The sequence below is a fragment of the Phyllopteryx taeniolatus genome, chromosome 1, assembly GCF_024500385.1.
Source record: "Phyllopteryx taeniolatus isolate TA_2022b chromosome 1, UOR_Ptae_1.2, whole genome shotgun sequence".
NCBI classification, from domain to species: Eukaryota; Metazoa; Chordata; class Actinopteri; order Syngnathiformes; family Syngnathidae; genus Phyllopteryx; species Phyllopteryx taeniolatus.
In genome coordinates, this window is record NC_084502.1 from 45,647,491 (window position 1) to 45,671,027 (window position 23,537).

At 42.7% G+C, this 23,537-nt stretch overlaps 1 protein-coding gene across 3 annotated transcripts in view; it reads right to left on the minus strand.

The window, feature by feature from the left end:
* Positions 1 to 14,747: 14,747 nt before the first annotated feature.
* Positions 14,748 to 23,537, minus strand: part of LOC133489224 (rho GTPase-activating protein 6) — a 98,273-nt gene continuing 89,483 nt past the window's right edge. For all 3 annotated transcript variants that reach the window (XM_061798101.1, XM_061798109.1, XM_061798118.1), the window contains exons 10-14: positions 20,772 to 20,951; positions 20,059 to 20,150; positions 19,758 to 19,978; positions 19,577 to 19,660; positions 14,748 to 18,156 (exon numbers count right to left, since the gene is read on the minus strand). In XM_061798101.1, coding sequence (XP_061654085.1) covers positions 17,645 to 18,156; positions 19,577 to 19,660; positions 19,758 to 19,978; positions 20,059 to 20,150; positions 20,772 to 20,951 — 1,089 coding nt within the window. In that variant the 3' untranslated portion in view covers positions 14,748 to 17,644. The remainder of the gene's footprint in view (positions 18,157 to 19,576; positions 19,661 to 19,757; positions 19,979 to 20,058; positions 20,151 to 20,771; positions 20,952 to 23,537) is intronic.

The window sequence follows — 23,537 nt, forward strand, 5'->3', positions numbered from 1 at the left end:
CATACACTCCTTGAAGTCTCTGCGCCCTTTCTACAATGGTCATTGCACCGGACTATTGCAATATTAGTCATTGGAACTGCTCTAAGTGCTAGAGGACTCTGCATCTTTTTGCACAATTGTCAAAAAAAATAAAAATAATAATGTACCGGCATTACGAGATAACTAGCAACCCTTTATTGTTCAGTGTCTTTTTTTTTTTTTTTTTTTTGTCAATGTCTTTATGTCTCAAAAGTGTTCTCTGTCAATTGACTGTCTGTTGTCGTACTATAGCGGCTCCAACTACCGGGGACAAATTCCTTGTGTGTTTTTTGGACAAATAAAGATGATACTGATTCTGATTATACCGGCATCAGAGGCATCAACTTCTACCACAAACTGCTGTTTGTGATCTGGCAAAGTGAGGATGGGAGTGGAGGTAAAGCTCGATATAAGTTTCTGAAAAGCTTCCTGACAAAGCGGGTTCCATATGAAAGGTCTGTGTGGGGAGGTAAGATCATGCAAAGGCGAGGCTATAGAACTGAAATTTCTAATGAACTTTCTGTAGAAATTAGCGAACCCTAAGAACGTTTGTACGTCTTTGCGTGACGTGGGTGTGGGCCAATTAGTCACGGCATCAACCTTGCAAGGGTCCATTTTGATTTCACCTGGAGCCAGCACAAACCCCAGAGAAGAAACGGACGCCTTGTGGAACTCACATTTCTCAGCCTTGACATATAGTTCATTCTGCAGTAACTGCTGCAACACAGAGCGGACATGAATGATGTGAGTCTCCTCATCCAAAATATTGTCCAAATAAACAAAAACATAAACATTCAACATGTTACGCAGGACATCATTGACAAAGTTCGAGAACACAGCTGGAGCGTTTGTTAGTCCAAAAGGCATCACCAAATACTCGTAATGTCCCGTTGGTGTGTTGAATGCTGTTTTCCATTCATCCCCCTCCCTTATCCTGACTAGATGATATGCATTTCTTAAGTCTAGTTTGGTGAAAACCTTGGCTCCCTCCGGGAACTCAAAGGCGGTGGAGATGAGAGGAAGAGGGAACCTGTTTTTCACAATTATTGCGTTGAGACCCCGGTAATCGATACAGGGTCGCAGAGTCTTGTTCTTCTTGTCCACAAAGAAAAATCCGGCTCCCGCAGGGGATGAAGATGGGCGAATAATCCCGGCTGCCAGTGATTCCTCCACATACACTTTCATAGCCTTGTGTTCCGGCCCTGAAAGAGAGAATAACCTCCCTCGTGGGGGTGTGGTTCCAGGCAGCAAGTCAACTGCACAGTCATACGGTCTGTGGAGGCGGAAGGGATTTGGCCTTGGACTTGGAAAATACTTATTTAATGTCATGGTAACAGGTGGGCACTTGAGATAAGTCAGGATCCCCAGATGGGGTCTGTGGATTGTCATTTGAAACATAGCCCTGAACATTACATGGAGGCTTGAAACAGTTCTGGGCGCAATTGCTGCCCCATGACATAACCTGCCCAGAAGACCAGTCAATGTGGGGATTATGTAATTTCAACCATGGGTTCCCTGAAATAAGGTCATGATTCATGGCGTCAAAAACATGAAAACTAATGCGTTCCGAGTGAGAATCAGGAAATGTCAATGTGAGAGTTTGGGTGCGGTGAGTGATCTTGCCCATAAAACTGCCATCTGTAGAAAAGGTGTTGCGGTGGCATTTTATTTGAAAGGTTCTAAGGTGCATACGTCTAACGAGGAGGGAGTTGAGTAAGTTTGCGTCATAACCAGAGTCAATTAATACAGATGTATGAATTTCTTGATCACGAGAGTATAGTGTCACTTTAGGAAGAACCCGGGCAGGGTCTTCCATAATGAAATCTAGATTCACCGCTCCCGTACCCTTGCTACCGGCACCGGCAACCTTGATGTGACAGTTGCTCACGGAATAACCCAACTGCCCGCAGTAGAAGCACCGCCCTTCCCTCAGCCGGCGTTGACGTTCCTCAGGGAAGAGACGGAACATGCCCAGTTGCATGGGTTCTACCGTGGTGACGCTAGCCAGTGGATTGAAACTGGCAACAGGGGATCTGCCTTGGTTTGGCTGGTCACCGAGGCTCATCCTCCAAGTGCGCGGTGACGCAGCCCTCCGCCGAACTCCGTCCAGTTCGCGATCCAAAAGCTTCTTGTCGATCTTTACGGCAAGAGCGATGAGAGTGTCCAAGTCGGTCGGAAGGTCTAGCGGGAGCAAATGATTCTTGACGGCGGGGGATAGTCCTTGAAAAAATGCATTGAGCAGTGCCCTGTTATTCCACTGACTCTCAGCTGCTAGAATGCGAAACTCAATCGCATAATGTGACACCCTGCGCTTCCCTTGTTGTCAGGTGACAAGGGAGCGAGCTACCTCACAATCTGGTGTGGAAAACTGAAAAATTTGCTCGATGGTCTTTACGAAAAAAGCCCACGAATGACACGCGGTGGAATTGCGGCTCCATTCAGCAGTAGCCCACGCCTCCGCACGACCAGTCAGGTGGGAAATGACGAAAGCGATTTTTGCCCGCTCGGTGGCGAAGGCAGCTCAAAGTGGAGTTCGCACTGAGTAATGAACGACTTAATATTCCCAGACTCTCCAGAAAACCTCCTCCAGTCGAGAGAACTGTGGGCAGACAGCAGCAGAGGTGGCAGGTGGCTGCATGGTGACTGCTTCACCTGGAAACAGTGGTACAGTGGCGTCATCGGGTGCTGTGCCAGCTGTTTCCTTCTTCTGAAGCATATTCATTAGCACTTCAAACTGTGAGGCCACCTGTCTCATCATATTGTCCTGATGCTCTGACAGTCCCTCTAGATGAAGGTGGAGGGCAGCAAGCTTCTCATCCTGCTTCAAGAGGCGTTGACCCTGAGTCTGCTGGGTCCATGTTATGGCCAGTTGGTTCTGTCATGAACGGAACAGAGGATAGGACCCAAAAATGCATGACTCCAAAACAAATGAACAGTTTCAAAAAGAGAGGTTTAATATACGGGAAGAGGTCGGTACACAGGTAAGCAATCCAAAAAAGGCAACAGTATCCAAAAACGTGAGGCAAAAAGGCGAGGGTCAGAACAGGGTCTAGTCTTACTGTGAGTCTGTGACGTGGAAACAAGGAATGCTGGAACGTGACGACAAGGTACAACAAACTGGAGACTAGAAAGAATGAAACACGAGGTTAAATGCAAGGAGTAATTAGGGGTACGTTGGGGTTCACCCCGGTGGACGAGAGGGTAGCCTCCCTCCGCCTTCGGGTGGGGGGACGGGTCCTGACTGTTGTTTGTGCCTATGCACCAAACAGCAGTTCAGAGTACCCACCCTTTTTGGAGTCCTTGAAGGGGGTGCTGGAGAGAGCTCCCGCTGGGGACTCCATCGTTCTGCTGGGGGACTTCAATGCTCACGTGGGCAATGACAGTGAGACCTGGAAGGGCGCGATTGGGAGGAACGGCCCCCCCGATCAGAACCCGAGCGCTGTTCTGTTATTGGACTTCTGGGCTCGTCATGGATTGTCCATAACGAACACCATGTTCAAGCATAAGGGTGTCCACACGTGCACTTGGCACCAGGACACCCTAGGTCGCAGTTCGATGATCGACTTTGTGGTCGTGTCATCGGACTTGCGGCCGCATGTCTTGGACACTTGGGTGAAGAGAGGGGCGGAGCTGTCAACTGATCACCACCTGGTGGTGAGCTGGCTCCGATGGTGGGGGAAGATGCCGGTCCAACGTGGCAGGCCCAAACGTATTGTGAGGGTCTGCTGGGAACGTCTGGGAGAATCCCCTGTCAGAAGGAGTTTCAACTCCCACCTCCGACAGAACTTTGCTCATGTTCCGGGGGAGGCGGGGGACATCGAGTCCGAGTGGACCATGTTCCGCGCCTCCATTGCTGAGGCGGCCGACCGGAGCTGTGGCCGTAAGGTGGTCGGTGCCTGTCGTGGCGGCAATCCCCGAACCCGTTGGTGGACACCAACGGTGAGGGATGCCGTCAAGCTGAAGAAGGAGTCCTATCGGGCCTTTTTGGCCTGTGGGACTCCTGAGGCAGCTGATGGGTACCGGCTGGCCAAGCGGAATGCAGCTCTGGTGGTCGCTGAAGCAAAAACCCGGGCATGGGAGGAGTTCGGTAAGGCCATGGAGAAAGACTTCCGGACGTGGACCAGCTCTACACCCTCGGCAGGGTCCTCGAGGGTGCATGGGAGTTCGCCCAACCAGTCTACATGTGTTTTGTGGACTTGGAGAAGGCGTTCGACCGTGTCCCTCGGGGAGTCCTGTGGAGAGTGCTTCGGGAGTATGGGATACCGAACCCCCTGATACAGGCTGTTCGGTCCCTGTACGACCGGAGTCAGAGTTTGGTCCGCATATCCGGCAGTAAGTCGGACTCGTTCCCGGTGAGGGTTGGACTCCGCCAAGGCTGCCCTTTGTCGCCGATTCTGTTCATAACTTTTATGGACAGAATTTCTAGGCGCAGCCGAGGCGTAGAGGGGGTCCGGTTTGGTGGCCTCAGTATTGCATCTCTGCTTTTTGCAGATGATGTGGTTCTGTTGGCTTCAAGCCGTGACCTCCAACTCTCATTGGAGCAGTTCGCAGCCGAGTGTGAAGCGGCTGGGATGAGAATCACCACCTCCAAATCTGAGACCATGGTCCTCAGTCGGAAAAGGGTGGCATGCCATCTCCAGGTCGGGGATGAGATCCTGCCCCAAGTGGAGGAATTCAAGTATCTTGGGGTCTTGTTCACGCGTCAGGGAAGAATGGAACGGGAGATCGACAGGCGGATCAGTGCAGCGTCTGCAGTGATGCGGACTTTGTATCGGTCCGTTGTGGTAAAGAAAGAGCTAAGCCGAAAGGCGAAGCTCTCAATTTACCGGTCGATCTTCGTTCCTACCCTCACCCATGGTCATGAGCTGTGGGTCGTGACCGAAAGAACAAGATCCCGGATACAAGCGGCCGAAATGAGTTCCCTCCGCAGGGTGTCCGGGCTCTCCCTTAGAGATAGGGTGAGAAGCTCGGTCATCCGGGAGGATCTCAGAGTAGAGCCGCTGCTCCTTCGCATTGAGAGGAGCCAGATGAGGTGGCTGGGGCATCTGATTCGGATGCCTCCCGGACGCCTCCCTGGTGAGGTGTTCCGGGCATGTCCCACCGGGAGGACCCAGGACACGCTGGAGAGACTACATCCTTCGGCTGGCCTGACCCGACCCGGATAAGCGGTAGAGAATGGATAGATGGACGGATGACAGCCGTGTGTGGTTAGTAAGTCCTGAATAATGTCCCATTGATTTCATTAATGCAGACAATGTTAATTTATAAAACACTCATTGGCAAGACCTCACCCTATCTTGGCTCACTGCTCACTATGCATACCACCACTCGCATTCTCCATTCCAGCAGTTTTATTAACATCTTTGTCGGCACGATTACTGGTCGATCTTCTTTTCAGTTTTCTCCCCCAATCTACTGGAACACTCTACAACTGGTGCGTCAACCTTATTTTTGTCACGGGCCACATCATAGTTATGGTTTCCCTTGAAGGGCCATTATGACTGTGAACCCATATAAATCTATGCATAATCGTAATTTTGAAATCAGAATCCAGTAAAAACAGTTTGTTCAAGTATTATTCAATTTAGTTTAAAAGGAGTATTGGAAGTAAAACTGCTTGCTATATCACATCGATTTTAAAAGTGAAGACAATCTGCAATTTTGGTATTTTAGCCGGAAACATGATGCTCATGATTTGCTTTCGCGGGCCACATAAAATGATGTGGCGGGCTAAATCTGGCCGCCGGGCCTTGAGTTTTACACCTGTGGTCTACAACAAATAATAAAACGCACCTCATTTATCCCAATATGATTGTCTAAAAAGTTGGTGAGGGATACTGTACATGATCACTGTACTTGGTTTTAGCCTGCTATGAAACTTTTATTCATGCAGGAATGTAATGCATTATGTAAAATTATCAAATTTTCCAGTTTGTTGGGTATTTATAGATAGATAGATAGATAGATAGATAGATAGATAGATAGATAGATAGATAGATAGATAGATAGATAGATAGATAGATAGATAGATAGATAGATAGATAGATAGATAGATAGATAGATAGATAGATAGATATGTTAAAGGTCAGCTTTTGAAAGGCACCCAGCCGAATGTGGGTGAGCAAAAAGACGGTGGGCAAACGGGTGCTATGCATGGATGGGAGAGTGGCGCATGCATGCATGGTCAGAATGAACATGACGTGGCCCTGCACACGGACTGCACATTACATGTGGAGAACAAGCCTCAAGGCTGCACTGTGAACTTGCTGCTTTTGTTTCCCAGTGCTGAATTTTAAATTACACATCTGCCTGCCATCTTTGATGAGTCACAAATATTCATCACATAATGTTTGTGCATAAAAGACTAAAGGTATCATCTACAAGTAAAACGTATAATTTCTGTATTTGCTTCGTCATCCACCTTCAATTCCCAATTGAGATCATGTTGAGCGCTTTGAAAAAAAGAAAAACAGCATCCACTTCCCCTCATGATTTTTTAAAATGCGCTCCAATTGCAGTGCTGGATTTAAACATCTGTAGAAGTCTTTATTTTTACTTTTACTTCTAGACAATGCTGCCTCTTGGCCTTCAAGAGGCATTAAGACGAGTCAGTCAGATGAGTTGGGGAGATCTCAGAAGAACTAAAGCTCTCAAAAGCTCCCATGAAATCTTAAACACAGTTCCAACGCTTCTTATTTGGGCGGCGGAAGTGGCGCTAAACAAGCTCACAGGTTTCGTTCAGCAGAATGCAACACTTTTGTTCCATTTGTAGCTTGTTTGAGTTGACACACCAAAACCTAGCAAGGTGTGTGGAAAATGTATTGCTGGGTTTTCATGTGAAGTGACAACGTGGAAATTGTTATGCTTTTTAGCCCCACCAGTGACTCATTAGAATCCTCCCGTAATGTACTGAGCTCAAAGCTGTCAGAGTTTTTGTTTTAAAGAATGGTTAAATCCAAGACAGAGCAGTTTAAAGTGAGTTTGGCAGGTCATGCAAAGGCCAAAATAGTCAAACCTGCCCTCAAAAAGCACAAAGTTGCCAAAAATCCTCTCACAAGTGAGTTGCTTTAATGAGCTTACATTTGGAGTTTTGTGCGAAATGTAGATGACTTTGGCAGATGAAACACACACACGCACACACACACACGCACACGTAGATCTACAGCTGAGGTATAAGTGCAGAGTTTTCAATTTCGATCTGACAACAAAGTTATTTTGGGAGACAGTCTAATATGGGACTTGAGAGCCTTGTGTTTATTGACAAAACCTTAAAACTCATACATATATATATATATATATATACACACACATACACTCTTAGTCACTTTTTCCGCCATCTTCCCAGCCGCCTGTGGCCATCATCTGGCATCGTCTTGAGCTCCAATTTTCCAGGAGACGTCTCCCTCAACGATGGTTTGAGCTGAATTTCCCCCTTATTACCATATTAGTCAGTTGTGCTGTGTTGAGAAAAGGGAATGTTTTGTCTGCTCTTTGTTTGGCCTGTTTTTGTGATAAGACTAGGGTAGCAAAGGGGTAAAACATTGGAATGTTTTTGGTAAACTTCCATGGGACGTGACTGAGGAATTTAGGGAAGTCCAGATTGGAAGGATGAATGGCAAGATATCATATTCTAGCATAATTTTAATAGTTTTAAGATGACATCAATGCATAATAATACAATTAAAAAGCATGACATGAAACAGATTTATCTCTAACTAGAACTCTATCACGTTTTAAATATTCTATTGAACTATTATTTCACTAAAGAATAAAAACATAAATGTTGAGTTAAATATTGCTTATCCCCCGAGTCAACCCATTAAAAAAATTACAAACATGCACCCTCCAGCCAAAGCAAAATGTTCCATTCAATATTTGAAATGAAAAGAGCCCCTTTTCCTCAGACAAAGTCAACTTCAACATGCAAATAATCTGCCCTTAAACTGTTTTAGCCTATCTTCTGCATTTTTGATCATCCCTTTCAAAGAATTGGCAATTTCATATTTAACTGAATTTGCATTCAATCTAGTTGTTTTAGTCAGGATTATGCTCAAATATATTTCCCCCAACTATATTTATGTTCCCTATCAAGAGCCACCCTTCAATTTTTCCAAATGCCAATTTTATTCCTATTAATTTCAATCAATTCCCATTTATTTCCATGGAAAGTTACCAACTTTGTAAATTCCCCGAATTTTGCAACCACAGGCGTGGTGGAAGATAATTTTATGATCACTATAGAACAGGAAATTTAACTTATCATGAAATAGAAAAGCAGTACACAAGCCAACAAAACAAACAAACAAAAAAAGATCTTTATAATCCCTCAAGTGGAAATCAAAAGCCCAAATCCTTACAGATAAACTACTGCCGCCCGCATTGACAGAAAAGTGACCTGTTTTGAGTCTTCATGAAAGGCGAAGGGGAAGCAGCAATCTTCCTCTGTGGCTATCATCTGTGGCTGCATCTGTCACTTGCCATCAAATTTCAGAGTGGATGAACAATTTGTTGTTTCTATGATTTTTTTTTTTAATGACAGTTCATAATCCTGGATGGCCATTTGCCTACGAAACAGAAATCCTCCCTTACCATGACCCCATACACAGCCGTATCAACGTTCCTGAAATGACATGCTTTTGTCAAAATACCCCAAAGATCAATAATTACAGCTTAATTTGCACGCTATTTTTTCCAGCCTTGCTGAAATTAGTCTGCTTTGAGGGGGTGTCCTATCTCAAGAAAACGAGCCACTGCTCACCTCAGCTGCGAGCCCCATAAGGATTCAAATATCTGTCAATTCTCAGGCAAAAGAATGGCTTGCTCACAGACACATTTTCGGAAATGTGTGCTGTAAACAGCTAACAAAAGATTTACTTGGTTGTTTGATTTGATGGGTGGGCAGACACTCCAGAGACCCAACTATTTATAACCAAGCAATTAACAAGTAAGTCAGTTAAAAAAAAAAAAATTAAAAAAAAATTATAATATATATATATATATATATATATATATATATATATATATATATATATATATATTATCACCCTTGTTAGCTGTACAAGCGTTTAAAAAAAAATGGTTTTGCTTTTTAGCCCCACCAGTGACTCATTAGAATCCTCCCGTAATGTACTGAGCTCAAAGCTGTCAGAGATTTGTTTTACAGAATGGTTAAATCCAAGACAGAGCAGTTTAAAGTGAGTTTGACTATTTTTTTATTCTATTTTTTTTTAAATGCTTGTACAGTTAACAAGGGTTATACAATGAAGACAGTTAGACCTTGGAACGGATTCAATTCCATTATTTTCTGTACAAAAATTCGAACAACTGGGAGATGTGTTAAGAGACGTCATTCTTCTCACCAGAACTTCTTAAAGTATGTTTCATGTGGTTCAGGCAAGAAAACTCACAGATATGCAGTGGCACACACATACACACACACGCACGCACGCACACATGCACACACACACACGCACGCACACATTGACGAACAGAAAAACAGACACACTGTGGCTCCAAAATTAATGAATGAATAAATGCATTTTGTGAAAAAGTTCAAGTTTGCTCCTCTGAATATATTGTAGCTTAATGCAGTTACAAAAATTAACTTTCAATATGTTTCTGCATGAATTACTACTGCCAGTTTGCCAAAATGACATAGCCACTGCCACCATTGCTGCTGCACCAGAGGTTCGTGAAAAAGGCTGTATACCAGAGGGGGAACTACATGACAAGCAGTCAAAGAGCTCTGTTGTAGACTACAAGTCTCTTTGGGTTCTTTGCCTTGCTGTTCAGTAATTTATGAGCCATTCTCTTCTTTTCAAAATCAAATAGGGGAAAAGGGAGAAAAAGTAGAAGAGTGAACAACAAAGAGCTTGGACAATCAAACATTAATATGCCTGCTGTGTTTGTATGGGCAACCCTGTGATTGCCTATGTAACACATTTCCTCCTGTAAAACTGTCATGCTTAAATTACAGTGAATTCCCAGACACATGCATTTGTACAGTACACACATTTTTCGCTGCGTTATAAAACAAGGCCGGCTGGCTACATGAAAGTGATAGTCCTTGGCTAGGAACGGGCTACATTCACTCCATCACATTTACTCAAGTAACATTTTGGATAAATTGTACTTGTCAGAGTAGTTTTAATGAAGCATACTTTTTACTTTTACTCAACTATTTATGTGAAGAAGAAACTTTTATTCCGTTACAATAATCTACATGCCGCTCGCTACTTTCATTAATAAATAATTGCATGCGCGTTCTATTTTTAGACTTTCGTTTTCGGGTGCCGTTGCACCAATCCACCGTGATTACCACAGTGATGTATGACTCAAGTTCACCAATCAAACCACACAACAAAGTTACATGTACGCACACACCGTCTTCTATTGGGCTTCACGGGCCAATCAAAGTGACTCATGTTTACATCACAGACTATGTAAAACAATAGCTTTACCATGTAGCGTAGTTTTGTCACCGCCCAAATTTGTGTATTTCAGCCCACTTGTAACTTGAGAAAACACCTTGCGGTAAGTTGCTGATGTTTTTGGTGTTGTTCCGGCTCTGCATATGGCAAAATTAGCCCTATGCTATGGTCACAAGCAACGGTTAAACATGCATCTTGGCAAATGGTGGCAGGTGTGTGTGTGGACTCCTACTGAACATAAGTTTGAACGTGATCTGTTACTTCTGATCACAGCCACATGCCAATTCTAAGAGGGAGTGCATCCTTGTGCAACCAGATTTATTTTTATTTATTTTATATAAACTATATTTAACGAGGTAAGAGTCAAGAATCAAGTGTAGAGAAGGCGGGGGTTGAGCAAGTGTGGGGGTAGAGAGAGAGAGAGAGAGAGAGAGAGAGAGAGAGAGAGAGAGAGAGAGTGAGAGAGAGAGGGCTTGGGGGGTGCATTTAAAGGTACAGGCATGCAAATGAAACCTGTGCGTGTGGGTGACTTTTAGCTTGATTACCCTTCATCAGTTAATATCTTTAAATTTTCTTCTGTGATTTTCCTATTATCATCTTTTTCTTTTTCTACTATTATCTATTTCTATTATTTATTCTATTTTTCTTCTATTATTTTTCTTTTATTTTTCATCCATTATGATTTCCATTCAAATTAATGGGGAAATATATTTTGAGATATGAGTGTTTTGAGAAAAGAGCATGGTCACAGAACAAATTAAACTCGTATCTCAAGGCCACTGTACAGTAATCTGTTGTGAAATATAAAATTCCTTGGGGAAAAAAAATAAATCTGAAAAGGCTAATTTAAAATACTGTACATCACCTACTTTCGCCCTGCTATTTTACCTGACGACCAGGAACTGAGCCCAACGCTTTCTTTTATGTCTTGTATGTCTTTTATGTTACCAAAAGCCACAATGAGTAGCAGCCACACAATCACTTTTAAAAAGTGGTAAATAAATGTTTCACAAAGCCTGTTGCATTGACCACCTGTGTTGCCACAGTTACCTTGAAAACATAACTTAGTTACTTTACTAATTACTTGAGATTAAAAGTAACTTAGTTACTTAACTCATCACTTGATTTCAAAAGTAACTAAAATAGATTACAAGTAACTTTTTCAGTTACTTTCAGCAGCTGCCAAGTGGCAGGAATATCACTTATTCACAGTACACAAATAGCATTAGCTTAACCATACCCATTACTTGGTAATATACGTCAAACAGGTGACAGAATGACGTCATCAGCATGAATCAATAACAGAAATATTGCCGCAGTTGAAGCCACATTAAATGAGCTACTTAGTGCAGACTTGACATGCCAAATAGAGTAAGTATCCAAAAATGTAAAGAAGCACACGATTCTCAAGTACACTTCTCTAAAAATTCTTAATTGATAGATAGACAGAAAGACAGATAGACTGTAGCAACCCTGCATATTGATTGAGTTCTGTGATTTCCAATTGTGCTGGGGTCCATGAAGTCCACCGTGCCTGCGTGTGTGATGTCAGCGGCGCAGCTCATTAAACCAACTCACAAGCAGTCAGGACTCCAGACAAAGTTGAAAGCTCTCACTTTTCATTGTAACTATTATTAAGTATTGTAAGTCTTTCAGTGAGTCAGTCCTTACCTTTACATGATAAACAATGTCTCCCCAGTCATTTTCCGTAACACATCAAAATACAAGCGATCTGCGTGGTCCGTAAACTGCTTTTGGTCAAATGGGCTGCTGTTTCTTCAAGTCACTGGCCGCAATTTAGGACTTGTTAAGAAACATCGTTGTCTCAGAAGTAACTATTATTGGTTTGATGAAGTAACTGTAATCTAATTACTTTCCCAGGTGCAATAATGCGTTTCATTGCTCATTACTCCAAATGGCGACATTTTTGGCATCACTGTTGACCGCACACTTTTGCAGACAAACCACCAAACAATGGGAGCTGCATTATTTTTAGAGAGGAAAGAAAGCGTTTTGAAGCCCCTGGCCTCCTCATCCTCAAATGTACTGTATCAGTTTGCCTTGGTACCATCTCTAATTAGATGAACCACATTGACTAATGCATTACTCATTCAACAATTCACCATGCCAGAAGCTGTTTGGGTTAGAGTTAAACAAAAAAAATTGTTTTATTTGAATAAACACACATTATGTGAAGGAAATGGGATCAAATCTTATTGCGGACATGATTAACTGATTTCATAAGTGGAGCTTAATGGTAACTCTAAATTGGCAATTCAAATAAGCAGGCATAAAAGTGATGGTTTAAACAATATCAAAGAGTGGCAGGAGCTCTTCACAGTTAGATTTATAACAAACACAGACATGCATGGAGCATGTCTAATAGGGGGAGGTGAGGATTAGTCATTTGAGTCACTTGGTTATCTATTTTAAAGAGTCGTGATATGGTCAAAAATATTGAACAATGACCATCACATCTACAGAAAGTAAAGATTTCGCAGGAAGGGTGGAACTGGTTTGTAGCTGTAACAACTTCGTCCATTATTGAACAAAACTTTCTTTATCTATGGGAATCTATCTTTTTCGAACTGCTCCCGCAACATTAGAAGAATGGAATTGTCCAAAATGTCTTAAGGCAAAAGGAAGAGTTCCAACTAAAGGTATGTCCCTTTGTCTGTACGTGAGCACAATGACTATCCTGAAATAAAATGGGGGTAAAAAACACAAAAACTACAGAAACAAACAAACAGACGAAATCAGAAGATTTACTGGTACTTGGTGAATAGGCCGACACTCTAGAGACCCAACTATTTGTACACAAACAGTCATTTAAAAAAATAATCTGTTCCCTCTAGCTTTTGCAGTCGGAATCGCAGTTTGACCGTGGAACCATCTGCGGGTTCTCTGAATCTGTCAAGTCCTGTCTGTGTCCCATCTGGGTCACTGACATTGCATGAGGGTAAAAGACCTGTGTTGCATTCCCCAACTTCAAGGCAGTTTTGGGAACCTTTGTGAAACAACAGCAGAGAGTGAAGCAGCTAATGAAGTCCTTGTGCGAGTACATTCCTTCCATGATGAGTGCAACCATGTGTTTCTGTGTGTGCAATCCAAATTTGCACACTTACATAAGGGCCTTTCGTTTCGCAATGAGATCAACCAAAATTTGCTCCTTTTTTTTTTTTTTTCCTGACATGCATCAGCACCTAACTTGCTCCAGTTGTGGGAGTGAATTGATTTCATTTGTTTAATTTCAACCAAAACCTTGTGAAAGGGCGGCAAAAGCGATATCAAATCACGGTGTGGACCTGGATAAAAGTTCTCTGCGTTAACATTGCATTAATCACATATGCACAAGACATCTATAAAAGTGTAGAATTTGGTGTTGATCCAAAAGTGATTGCTTGGTGTTGATCTGTGTTTTACTGAGTGCAAGTCATTTTTCTTCTACAATAATTAACTTTATACAACCACAAATGCTAAAATAAAGCACCTTTGTTTAACTACCAGCTTCCGCAAAAATGGTCTTACTTCCAGAGAAGCAACGAATTTGTGACAAGAGTACTGAAGGGGGACAGTGGCCAACGTTTGAGTCATCACAATTAATCAAGAGCCCTCAAGCAAAACATAGTAGTGCAGGAAATGGCAGAACCGTCGTTGCCTTTGTGACTAACGATGTGAGTGGTGAGTGGGCTTTTGACCACTATTAAATTCTTGCTTTGACCACATGAACCAATTGGTGGAATCATTCATTATCATTCATCAATTCAGCTTGGAACCTTTGGCGCCCAAAAAAAAAATAAAAAGGCTTTTGTGTGACCTCTTGTGGTAGAAATAGGGGATCGTTCACACTACCAACATTTATACACCACCACTGAGCTTGTATTTTGGGAATTACTATTTAGAGAACCTGTAGCTACGATAGACCAACAAGCCAATGCAATGTGAACACTTGCAGGGTGTGTGAGGCCCAATAAAAGTGTTCTATCAAAAATGTAACATATATGTTGATTATTGTAACTGCACACTCTTATTTAGATAAATAAGGTGACCCAAATATTACAGCTACCAGGATGATGCAGTCATATACATAACATTAAACTGTAACAATAAAACACGTGCTTATAAATTAATTCCACGCTGACAGCGCAAATAAAAATTAAGCCTTATTATATTCATCAAATATGATATTTGGGAATAATGTGGCTATTACAGCATACAATAATTATTAAATGTTGAACAACTTTTCTTGCTCGCTCCTTTTCTCAGGTCTTTCCAAAGAATTCACTCCACCAGCAGATGTGAACATAACCATATTTAATTCCATTACAACATGTATAGAACTTACGTGGTACCAAAAAAGCACATAGCAAAATATTGAGTGACAAATTGGACCATGAAAACCCCACTGATGTCAATAAATCCACCATGGCACAATAGGATGTAAGATTAAGACACACTAGGACGATTTGGAACTTTTTTTCATTTGGAATAGATACATATATACCAGTACTGCATATCATATATTTCACTCAGGAAAGCAAAGCACATTTGCTGAATTGTTAACAAAGTATGATCCCTAACTATGAGCTATAGCACATTTATTTACACCCTTACATCTACATACTCTTAACAGAAGACACTCTACATGACACTCCACATGCTTTCCTACAGAGCAGGAATGTGTTCACAGACGGAAACATCACAATAGCCTGACAATAGGTGACGCCAAATATTCAACACAATGTGTCCAACTGTTGGACTGTACTACTTGTTTGTTTCTTTTACTTCACCCTTTCAAAGAAATACACAAATTGTGAAATATTTGCCAGCAACTATCCACGTGATTGAGTCTTCAGGAGGAGTTGGCCAGTTACCTTGGAAAAAAATGACTTTCTCAAAACAATTATTAAAAAAATATATATTAAAAACAAGATATTGTGTCCCTAAAATAAGTGGGGGGGATCTGACAACGGGGGTAGCATGAATTTACTTTATAAGATTCTTAAAATAAGCTATTTTAACTTAAAACAAGTCTTTTTGTCTTGCTGACATTTTAGGACAAAGTCAAAAACTGCCTAGAAATAAGTACAGTAAGATTTTTTCACAAAAAATAAGATCAATTCACGAGGTAAGATTTTGTGTTTTTGCAGTGTAGGTTTGGGGTTTCATTTAAAAGTGCTGGTTCTTATTTATAAAATCTATGAAGGGGTTCAAGCTGAAACATTCTGTTCCAAATGCCCAAACGTGCTAGTATTGGTCAGTTAATCGGGGTAATTAAGGCGACTTGGCACGAATCACTATATTACCCTAAGCACACAATCAGGTCCCAAAAGCCATACATAGAAAACAGAAAACTGACTGACCATTGGAAAATGAGTATATACTGTATAATATTTTAACATTGTATATGACTGCTTAGTAATCATTAATATCCATCTTTAGAGCAAAAATTTCAGTACATTTTAAGACTTATCCAATAAAAAGGTTAATTAAGGTAACTGTTCCCCAGTTTCAAGAAATACTTCACACATTTGGCCTGTTCAAAATGAGACATATACAGAATCAGTTTTTGCTGTTGTTGTTTTTTGGCCACAGAAGTTTTGGTGCGCAGTGAAACCACAAATGAATGGTCCTGGAACCAACGGACTCCGGATTTAACGAACAGAAATGGTAGTGTCAGGCACGCCTGCGAGCAAATATCGTTAGTTCCAAAAGTGGCCACTGTTCTTTACTGGCGCAATCAACACTGTAGTTCTGGGAATAGCCACTGTTGTTTACTTGAGCGCTCGTCGTGTACACATATGCATCTCGAACATTCTACGGTATATTGATATATACTGATATACGGTAATCGGTTGTGGTCAGTTTTTGTGTGTGTGTGTGTGTCAAGCCCTTCACTACGGCATACAATCGTAACGGAAATGATAAAAGGAAGCGCACTAACCTTACCATTGGTGAAAAATGGTACTTATTTAGAAGCTGGAGTCGGGAGTTTATGTGGCCCGAGGAATAAGGCATGAAAAACTTATTGTAACTGTAAGTGACATCCGTAGCAGTAAGGAAAAACAACAAGATTTTGCAGTGAAGTTTGATGTGGACCCTACCAAAGATAAGAAAGGTGTTGCGCAGAAGCAGAAGCACTTGAAAGTGTGTCAAAGCGGGGACCTGGAGGAAGCTGGCACATACAACAGCACTTCCACCGAAGTATTAGACCATCACAACAATCTTTAACGGTAAGTTTGGATAAATTTGAAAACATTTTCATGCTTTTTTTTTTTTTTTTTTTTTACATTTATTTACAATCATTTTGTAATGTAACAGGTGTTTTTAGGCCTTGAAAAAAAGTGTTTCAAATTAACGGACAAATGGCAATAACAGATGACCCCTCTTCCCTTTTAGTCCGTTAATTTGTGGTTTCACTGTATTTTACTTACAATGTATACACACACACACACACACACACACATACACATACACACCAGAAACTAACAAGGATACTTCTTGAAATATGATGCAAACATTGTTGGCCTTCCTATAAGCCATTCTCATCAACATGTACATGAACACAATGGATATCCTGAAATAAAATGGAAAAACAAAACAAACACAACTTTGGCACATCTCATTGTGCAGCAGGTGGCAAACTTACAGCTGAGTGCTTTAACATTATAATTACATTCAACAGTGAGGCGAAAAATAACAGTCTTACAAAGACTAACATTTATATCAAAGGTTTGAAGGACAGACATACTTCAAATCAAATGTTTGATGAACTCCTTTAGTGTGTATAAGAATTTTGCATTTAAACAGCATTTAAAGTCAAGATCGTATTCTGAAGTTGCCTTTTTGTTTCCTATTGCTCGCCACTAAAAAAAAAAAGAAACCAGATGGCATTCATGGCTAAGTTTTCGAAGTGCTGTGATGGTTTTTGAGGTATTTCTGGGGGCTGTTTTCAAATGCTTCGAACTGAAATGTGGGGCAGAAACAATATCTAAACAGAATAATGAGTGGTGGCTCATAGATGTTTCAAAGTCTGTAGAAGGCAGCAGCTGAATATGTAAACAAGAATGGCATTGCGTGAGCATGCTGGCAGATCCAGCGATGGACAAGAGAGGAAAGATGAGGCTGTGTGATTATCATAGGCGAGTTTCTCCAAGCAGTCATCAGATATGACATAAAGCTGGAGTTTGATGCTCTCACACCAATGTCTCTGGCAGTGTGTCTGCACTGTCTGAAGATAGCAGCTGCCATATTTGCCAGCGGTCCCTCTGCCAGTCCTGCCACTCCTGGCTGTGCGGCATCATGGGCCCATCGGAGTTTTTCTGCTCGGCACTTGGCATCTTGTGCTGCAGGGGGTGCTGCTGCGCTGCTGGAAGCTGTGGTGAACTTTGACAAGCGGCCAGACGGTGGTGCGCGTTATAAGGGGGAGGGAATCGGCCACTCTCGTTAGAGTTCACCCAGCCTTTCAATTCCGACGTCGTGCAGGCTCCATGAGCATGCTGGAGAACCTGCGCAGAGCGATTGATGGTTGGCTGCAGGTGAGGGCTAGTGCACACGCGGGTCACCGGCGGGTGTGGCCTGCACTCAACGATGCCAGACACTGTCCTTGTTGGCAGTGCCATCGGCTTGTGTCTGCTATCACCATGGAGTCCATCAAGTCCTTCCTGTGAGCTGCGGGAGCTTCCCTCAAACACGTTGCTATGGGAACCTTTAGACCAAACATCCACAATATCAATGGAATTAATAAAAAAAAATACTGTGAATTTACTTTGTTTGTCATGCACATGGATACATAACAAGGAAATGTTTTATTTACTGTATATTTTCTGAGCCGCTTATCCTCACAAGGGTCACGGTAGTGCTGGAGCCTATCCCAGCCATCATCGGGCAGGAGGCGGGGTACACCCTGAACTGGTTGCCAGCCAATCGCAGGGCACACATAAACAAACAACCATTCGCACTCACATTCACACCTACGGCAAATTAGAGTCTTCAATTAACCTACAATGCATGTTTTTGGGATGTGGGAGGAAACCGGAGTGCCCGGAGAAAACCCACACCGGCACGGGGAGAACATGCAAACTCCACACAGGCTGGGCCGGGGATTGAACCCCGGTCCTCAGAAATGTGAGGCAGACACTCTAACGAGTCGCCCACCGTGCTGCTGTCAGTAATCAATTTGCAGCAAACAACTTTAATTTCTCATAATAAAGCTTTTAAAGGTAGAGTATGCAGTTTTCAAATTTTTAATGTAGTCTCATTTCACTCCCCATCCCCTTGCATTTTTGCCTAAAGCTCACTAAACTCTCCAGGATCCAGTAAGAGACTAGTGCGTCACGCTCACTTGTCCGCCTCAGAGTGCACCTCAGTCGGCCACGAGCGTGCAATGGTACCATGAATAGTACCTCAAGGCTGCTAGCGTGACTTATTCATGATGGAGTATTACGAAACACAAAATGTTACTGGTTTGATGTTGTATTTTTTGGGAATGTACAATCAAGTAAAAATATAAGCGAGGTGATCAACTTACCCGACGACCCGGTGAGAACGGTGACGTGACGTATGTGGTGGTTTTTCCAAGCCCAGCCATATGCAGCCGTTCATGGAGAGAAGACACCACTATTTTATAGTATGTTCACGCTACATTTGTCCCGAGAGCTGTCCCAACTCTATTTTTAACTTTTGTTGCTAACCAGAGATAAATAATCCATCCAAGAAACTATAACCTGTGGTGTGTCCCCACGAGGCTGCGTGTGCGGCGGTAGGCGTGTGCCAATGCTTGACACACTTTTCAGTCACGCCTCCTGTCTGTACAGTCTCTAATTAGCTATTATTCTTGTTCCATGACCAGTTATATAAAATCATGACTAAATTAAAGGGATAAAATGGGGCCAGAGAGGGATGATTTTTCAGTTGTGGAGAGAGTTTTAACATACTGTATATGACAACATATATATATATTTTAACTGCAAACTCTACCTTTAATTTGGAATACCAAAGATTCTAATTCATCAAATTATAATGTCAATATTCTGTATAGCTTCATTAAATAGTGTTTTCTCTATTTTTCGTGGTTGAGTAGAATATGACTTGCAGAGAGAGCCCGAGTTGTCAGGCAAGCAGCTCACCTGTGTAAGTTTGGTCCTTGAGTGCTGGTTTGAGAGTCGTGTGCCACGTACCCCAAATGTTAGCATGTTCCTCCGATATACAGTCTAAAGGGAGCAAGAGAGAACTAAGGTCAAATGGTTGCATGCAGCACCAGTAGCGTAAAAAGAAAGTCAGATGTTTGGTCCTAGATTTACACCTCACCTGGTCCCACTCTGCTGTCAGCTCCAGACTCCCCTGCCCAGGCCGCCATTTCCCCCATCATCGCACCGCTTGGCTTCCCTGCCTCCCCTCTCCGTTCGCTCAGGATGGGGGAGTTGTTGTCATATGGGGACACCTCCCCGCTGGACGGTTTGTTGGAATCGCTGGAGGAGTGGCGTTCGCTCAGGGTGAAGGGCTCCTCAGCCTGGAGTAGATCGGTACACCTGCAGTGTAAACCAAATTGGGCTGAAAAACGGGAGTAAACAGGAGGAAAAAATTATCTCGTGTTACGTGCATAACTTACTGTGATGCTTTTCGTCTCAAGAGATAGTCCACCACATCGGGGTCTGTCTCCAGTAGACTCATCAAAACTTCATTTTGCAGGTCAGGTGGGACCTAAACAAAAAGCCATTTGGATTAATTAAATCAAAGTTTTGAATCTCTCTGCTCAAGGCAACAATTGAAGAAGCTCAATATCTGTCTGTATTTCCTGCATTTTTGGCAGATCTTTAATAAATTCCGACTCAAGCCGATTTACAAAAGAACTCACAGATGTCATCTCCCAGCCCCATCTCAAATAAACATAAAAGTCTTGATCTCACCAAGATCCAAAGAGGTCTGATGTGATTAATTGGCTTACTGTAGGAATGTAGCCTCCGGAGAGTGGCAGTGGCAGATTACAAAACATTATGGTTTAAAGTTTCAAAAACAAAAATTACCTGAGCTGCCTGTCTGCACTGTTGGAGGATCCTGAGAAGAGACAGGGACAAAGCAAGCGGAGAAGAAGCTAATCCATGTGAAATCATGACCTCTCCTGACTCCACACAGAGGATTTCATGCCCAAATGTTCTTTTTTATTTTGGAAAGAACGCGTCAAGTGTTTGGGTGAACATTTTGTGATGCTTTGGTCAGAAAGCTGGCACAATGCACTTAATGACAAGAAAAGTCAGTTTCTGTCCACACAAAAATGTGAAAGTGCATCAGCTGACATGTAAGTGAGAATGAGAGTTGACTGACCATGAAGAGGGTCTGGTAGCTGGCGATCATTTTCTGTAGGACAGCGATGACGGCTGTGCTCTCCTCGGCCCGGGCCGAGCTCTGGACGCTGAACTCCTTGTCTGAAGACTTGAGTTTATGGAGCAGGTTGGGGCCGAAGATTGTGGCAAGGTTTAAGGAGGTCATTTTGTTCCCTGTGATCTGGAATGAGGAAGTCAATCTTGTTGGAACAGTCAAGCATACTGTGATGCTTACTCAAAATGATTTGGGCCGGGTGATTGATGGTCCTATTATGCAATAACAAGTTAAAAGTGTTCAACTTTCATCACTTTAGCTTGGGCTTCCACCTTTTCCTCCTTCCTAACCCAAAGATATAGAAAGCCAGTTGGAGCCCAAAAGTAATGAGATTTACTCACATCCCAAATACTGTGCACTAAATTGCAGGTTTACTCTAACAGACTGCACGTTCTATTGGTGGGCACGTTGTGCATCTTTTATTAAGATCTCACGTGGCAAGCACTAAATATTTTGATCACTCACTTGAAATGATTGCACACGCTGTTAGCAACAGGTGTGAGAATGGTGGAGATTGGAGTATTTAAAAGAGAGAACAATGGGGAGAGTATTGCAAACACAAAAAGAAGTTTGAAGTGATCTGCATTGGAAGTGTTACTGGAAGAGGCAAACAAAAACATATCACTGAGTTACAGAAAATAAACAGATCACTTTGATAATTTTGTGGTAGCCAGCAACTGTATTAAAGCCATGTTTTGTTTGATTTTGATTTAACTCGTGCTGAGTGCATAGCAATTAAATGTATGTGTGTAACTTTGCTTTTAAAACTTGGGATAGCACACCCGGGAAACTGCTCAGGGAGAGGCCAGCACTAACTGCCACATTGGGCTGAAATGACCCAGATGCAAGGAAATTCAGTTAAAAGGAGTTTTTTCAGGAGTGATCTGGCATGATGACTTCTTCATGTGACTGCCTCCAAGTCAGCCCTGAGTTCATTTAGGCTATGTTAGGCTGTCATTGACCACGGCCATGGTCCTGCCTCATGGGGTCCTCAGTCGCCATTTTCTGGCTCTCCCATCGTCACTACACGAGGGCTCCATGCCGGTACCCTGTGACTGTCTGATCTTTGTGCAGACAGCTCCCTGAGATGGCATTTCCCCCTTGGTTTCTCTGTGACCAGCCATAGGTTGTTACATTATTATTTTCTTACTCTGTGTGTGTGTGCGTGTGTGTGTGTATGTGTGTGTGCGCGCGCATGTATGCATCTGTGTGAATGCAAGGTGGGAGGGGATTGATTTTTAACTATGTAAAGCACATTGAGATGCATATCATTGTATGAAAAGTGCTCTATAAATAAAGTTTGATTTGATTTGATTCAGTCTGCAGGTCAATTCAGATTTATTTGCCCAATGTGACATGTATCTGATTTTTTTTCATGTCAATGTGAACAGTGCAATTACGATTTTTTCATATCCGACCCAGGTCTCTTTCATATGTAGATATAAATCGGTTTTGTATGGACACTCATTGGCATAGTTATCCGACCTATTCGTCATCAAAAGGTGACAAACGGCACAATTGTTCGACAAAACAGACACGCGACAAAAGTTTACGGCTGACAAAGGAGCAGAAAACAATCAGTGGCGAAAAGAACAAGCTTTACAACTGACAAATATAAGAAAATGTTGGCTCCGGTTGGACAAAATCTTTGAACTCGCCACAAGTCTGTCATGACGAGACCTACGCCAGGGGCCATATTTACTTCGATAAACACGCCGCCTCGCAGCTGTGCAAAGGCGTGTGACGTCACAGACGTATTCATCCACAGTACAAGTCGCATTTGTTTTTGTAAGGTGAATGACTACATAAAAAGATCGGATTGAGCAAAAAATCTGGGCATCACGTCCTGCAGTGTGAACATAAGATTTAGAAGCTCCTCAATTGCATTGCTGAAGAGACGATATGACATCAAATCTTTTGTTTCTGGGACTTCATACATCCATCCATTTTCTGAGCCGCTTCTCCTCACTAGGGTCGCGGGCGTGCTGGAGCCTATGCCAGCTGTCATCGGGCAGGAGGCGGGGTACACCCTGAACTGGTTGCCAGCCAATCGCACAAACAAACAAACAACCATTCGCACTCACAGTCACACCTACGGGCAATTTAGAGTCTCCAATTAATGCATGTTTTTGGGATGTGGGAGGAAACCGGAGTGCCTGGAGAAAACACACGCAGGCACGGGGAGAACATGCAAACTCCACACAGGCGGGGCCGGGGATTGAACCCCGGTTCTCAGAACTGTGAGGCTGACGCTCTAACCAGTCGTCCACCGTGCCGCCAATAATAAACATAATAAACATAATTATAATAATAATACTTTCCCTGAAGTGTCTCCGTTTTGTGGACCCACACACCACACAAAACTGAGTGAGGCGGAGACTTAGTGGATGATGCTGATGCTGGTCTGTGTTTTGCAGACAGCCAGGTCATCTAATTCGTCACCACCTCGCTCTGTGTGTTGTGTTTGGGTCCACATAACAGAGACACTGTAGCCCGAATGACACAGAACACAACACTTTAGAATATGCATTTTTGGGGTTGTAGTCATAGCTTGCTAGATACCTTCATGCTGAAGCGGTAAGGTACAGTAAGATAAAGTTACTCGCAATTGCGTCAGATAGCTACTGATGGCATGATGGCGCTCAGAACTTTGGATGGATGGATGGACAGATGGACGGACAGACGCTTCCACATCTGTACGCACGTGCAATC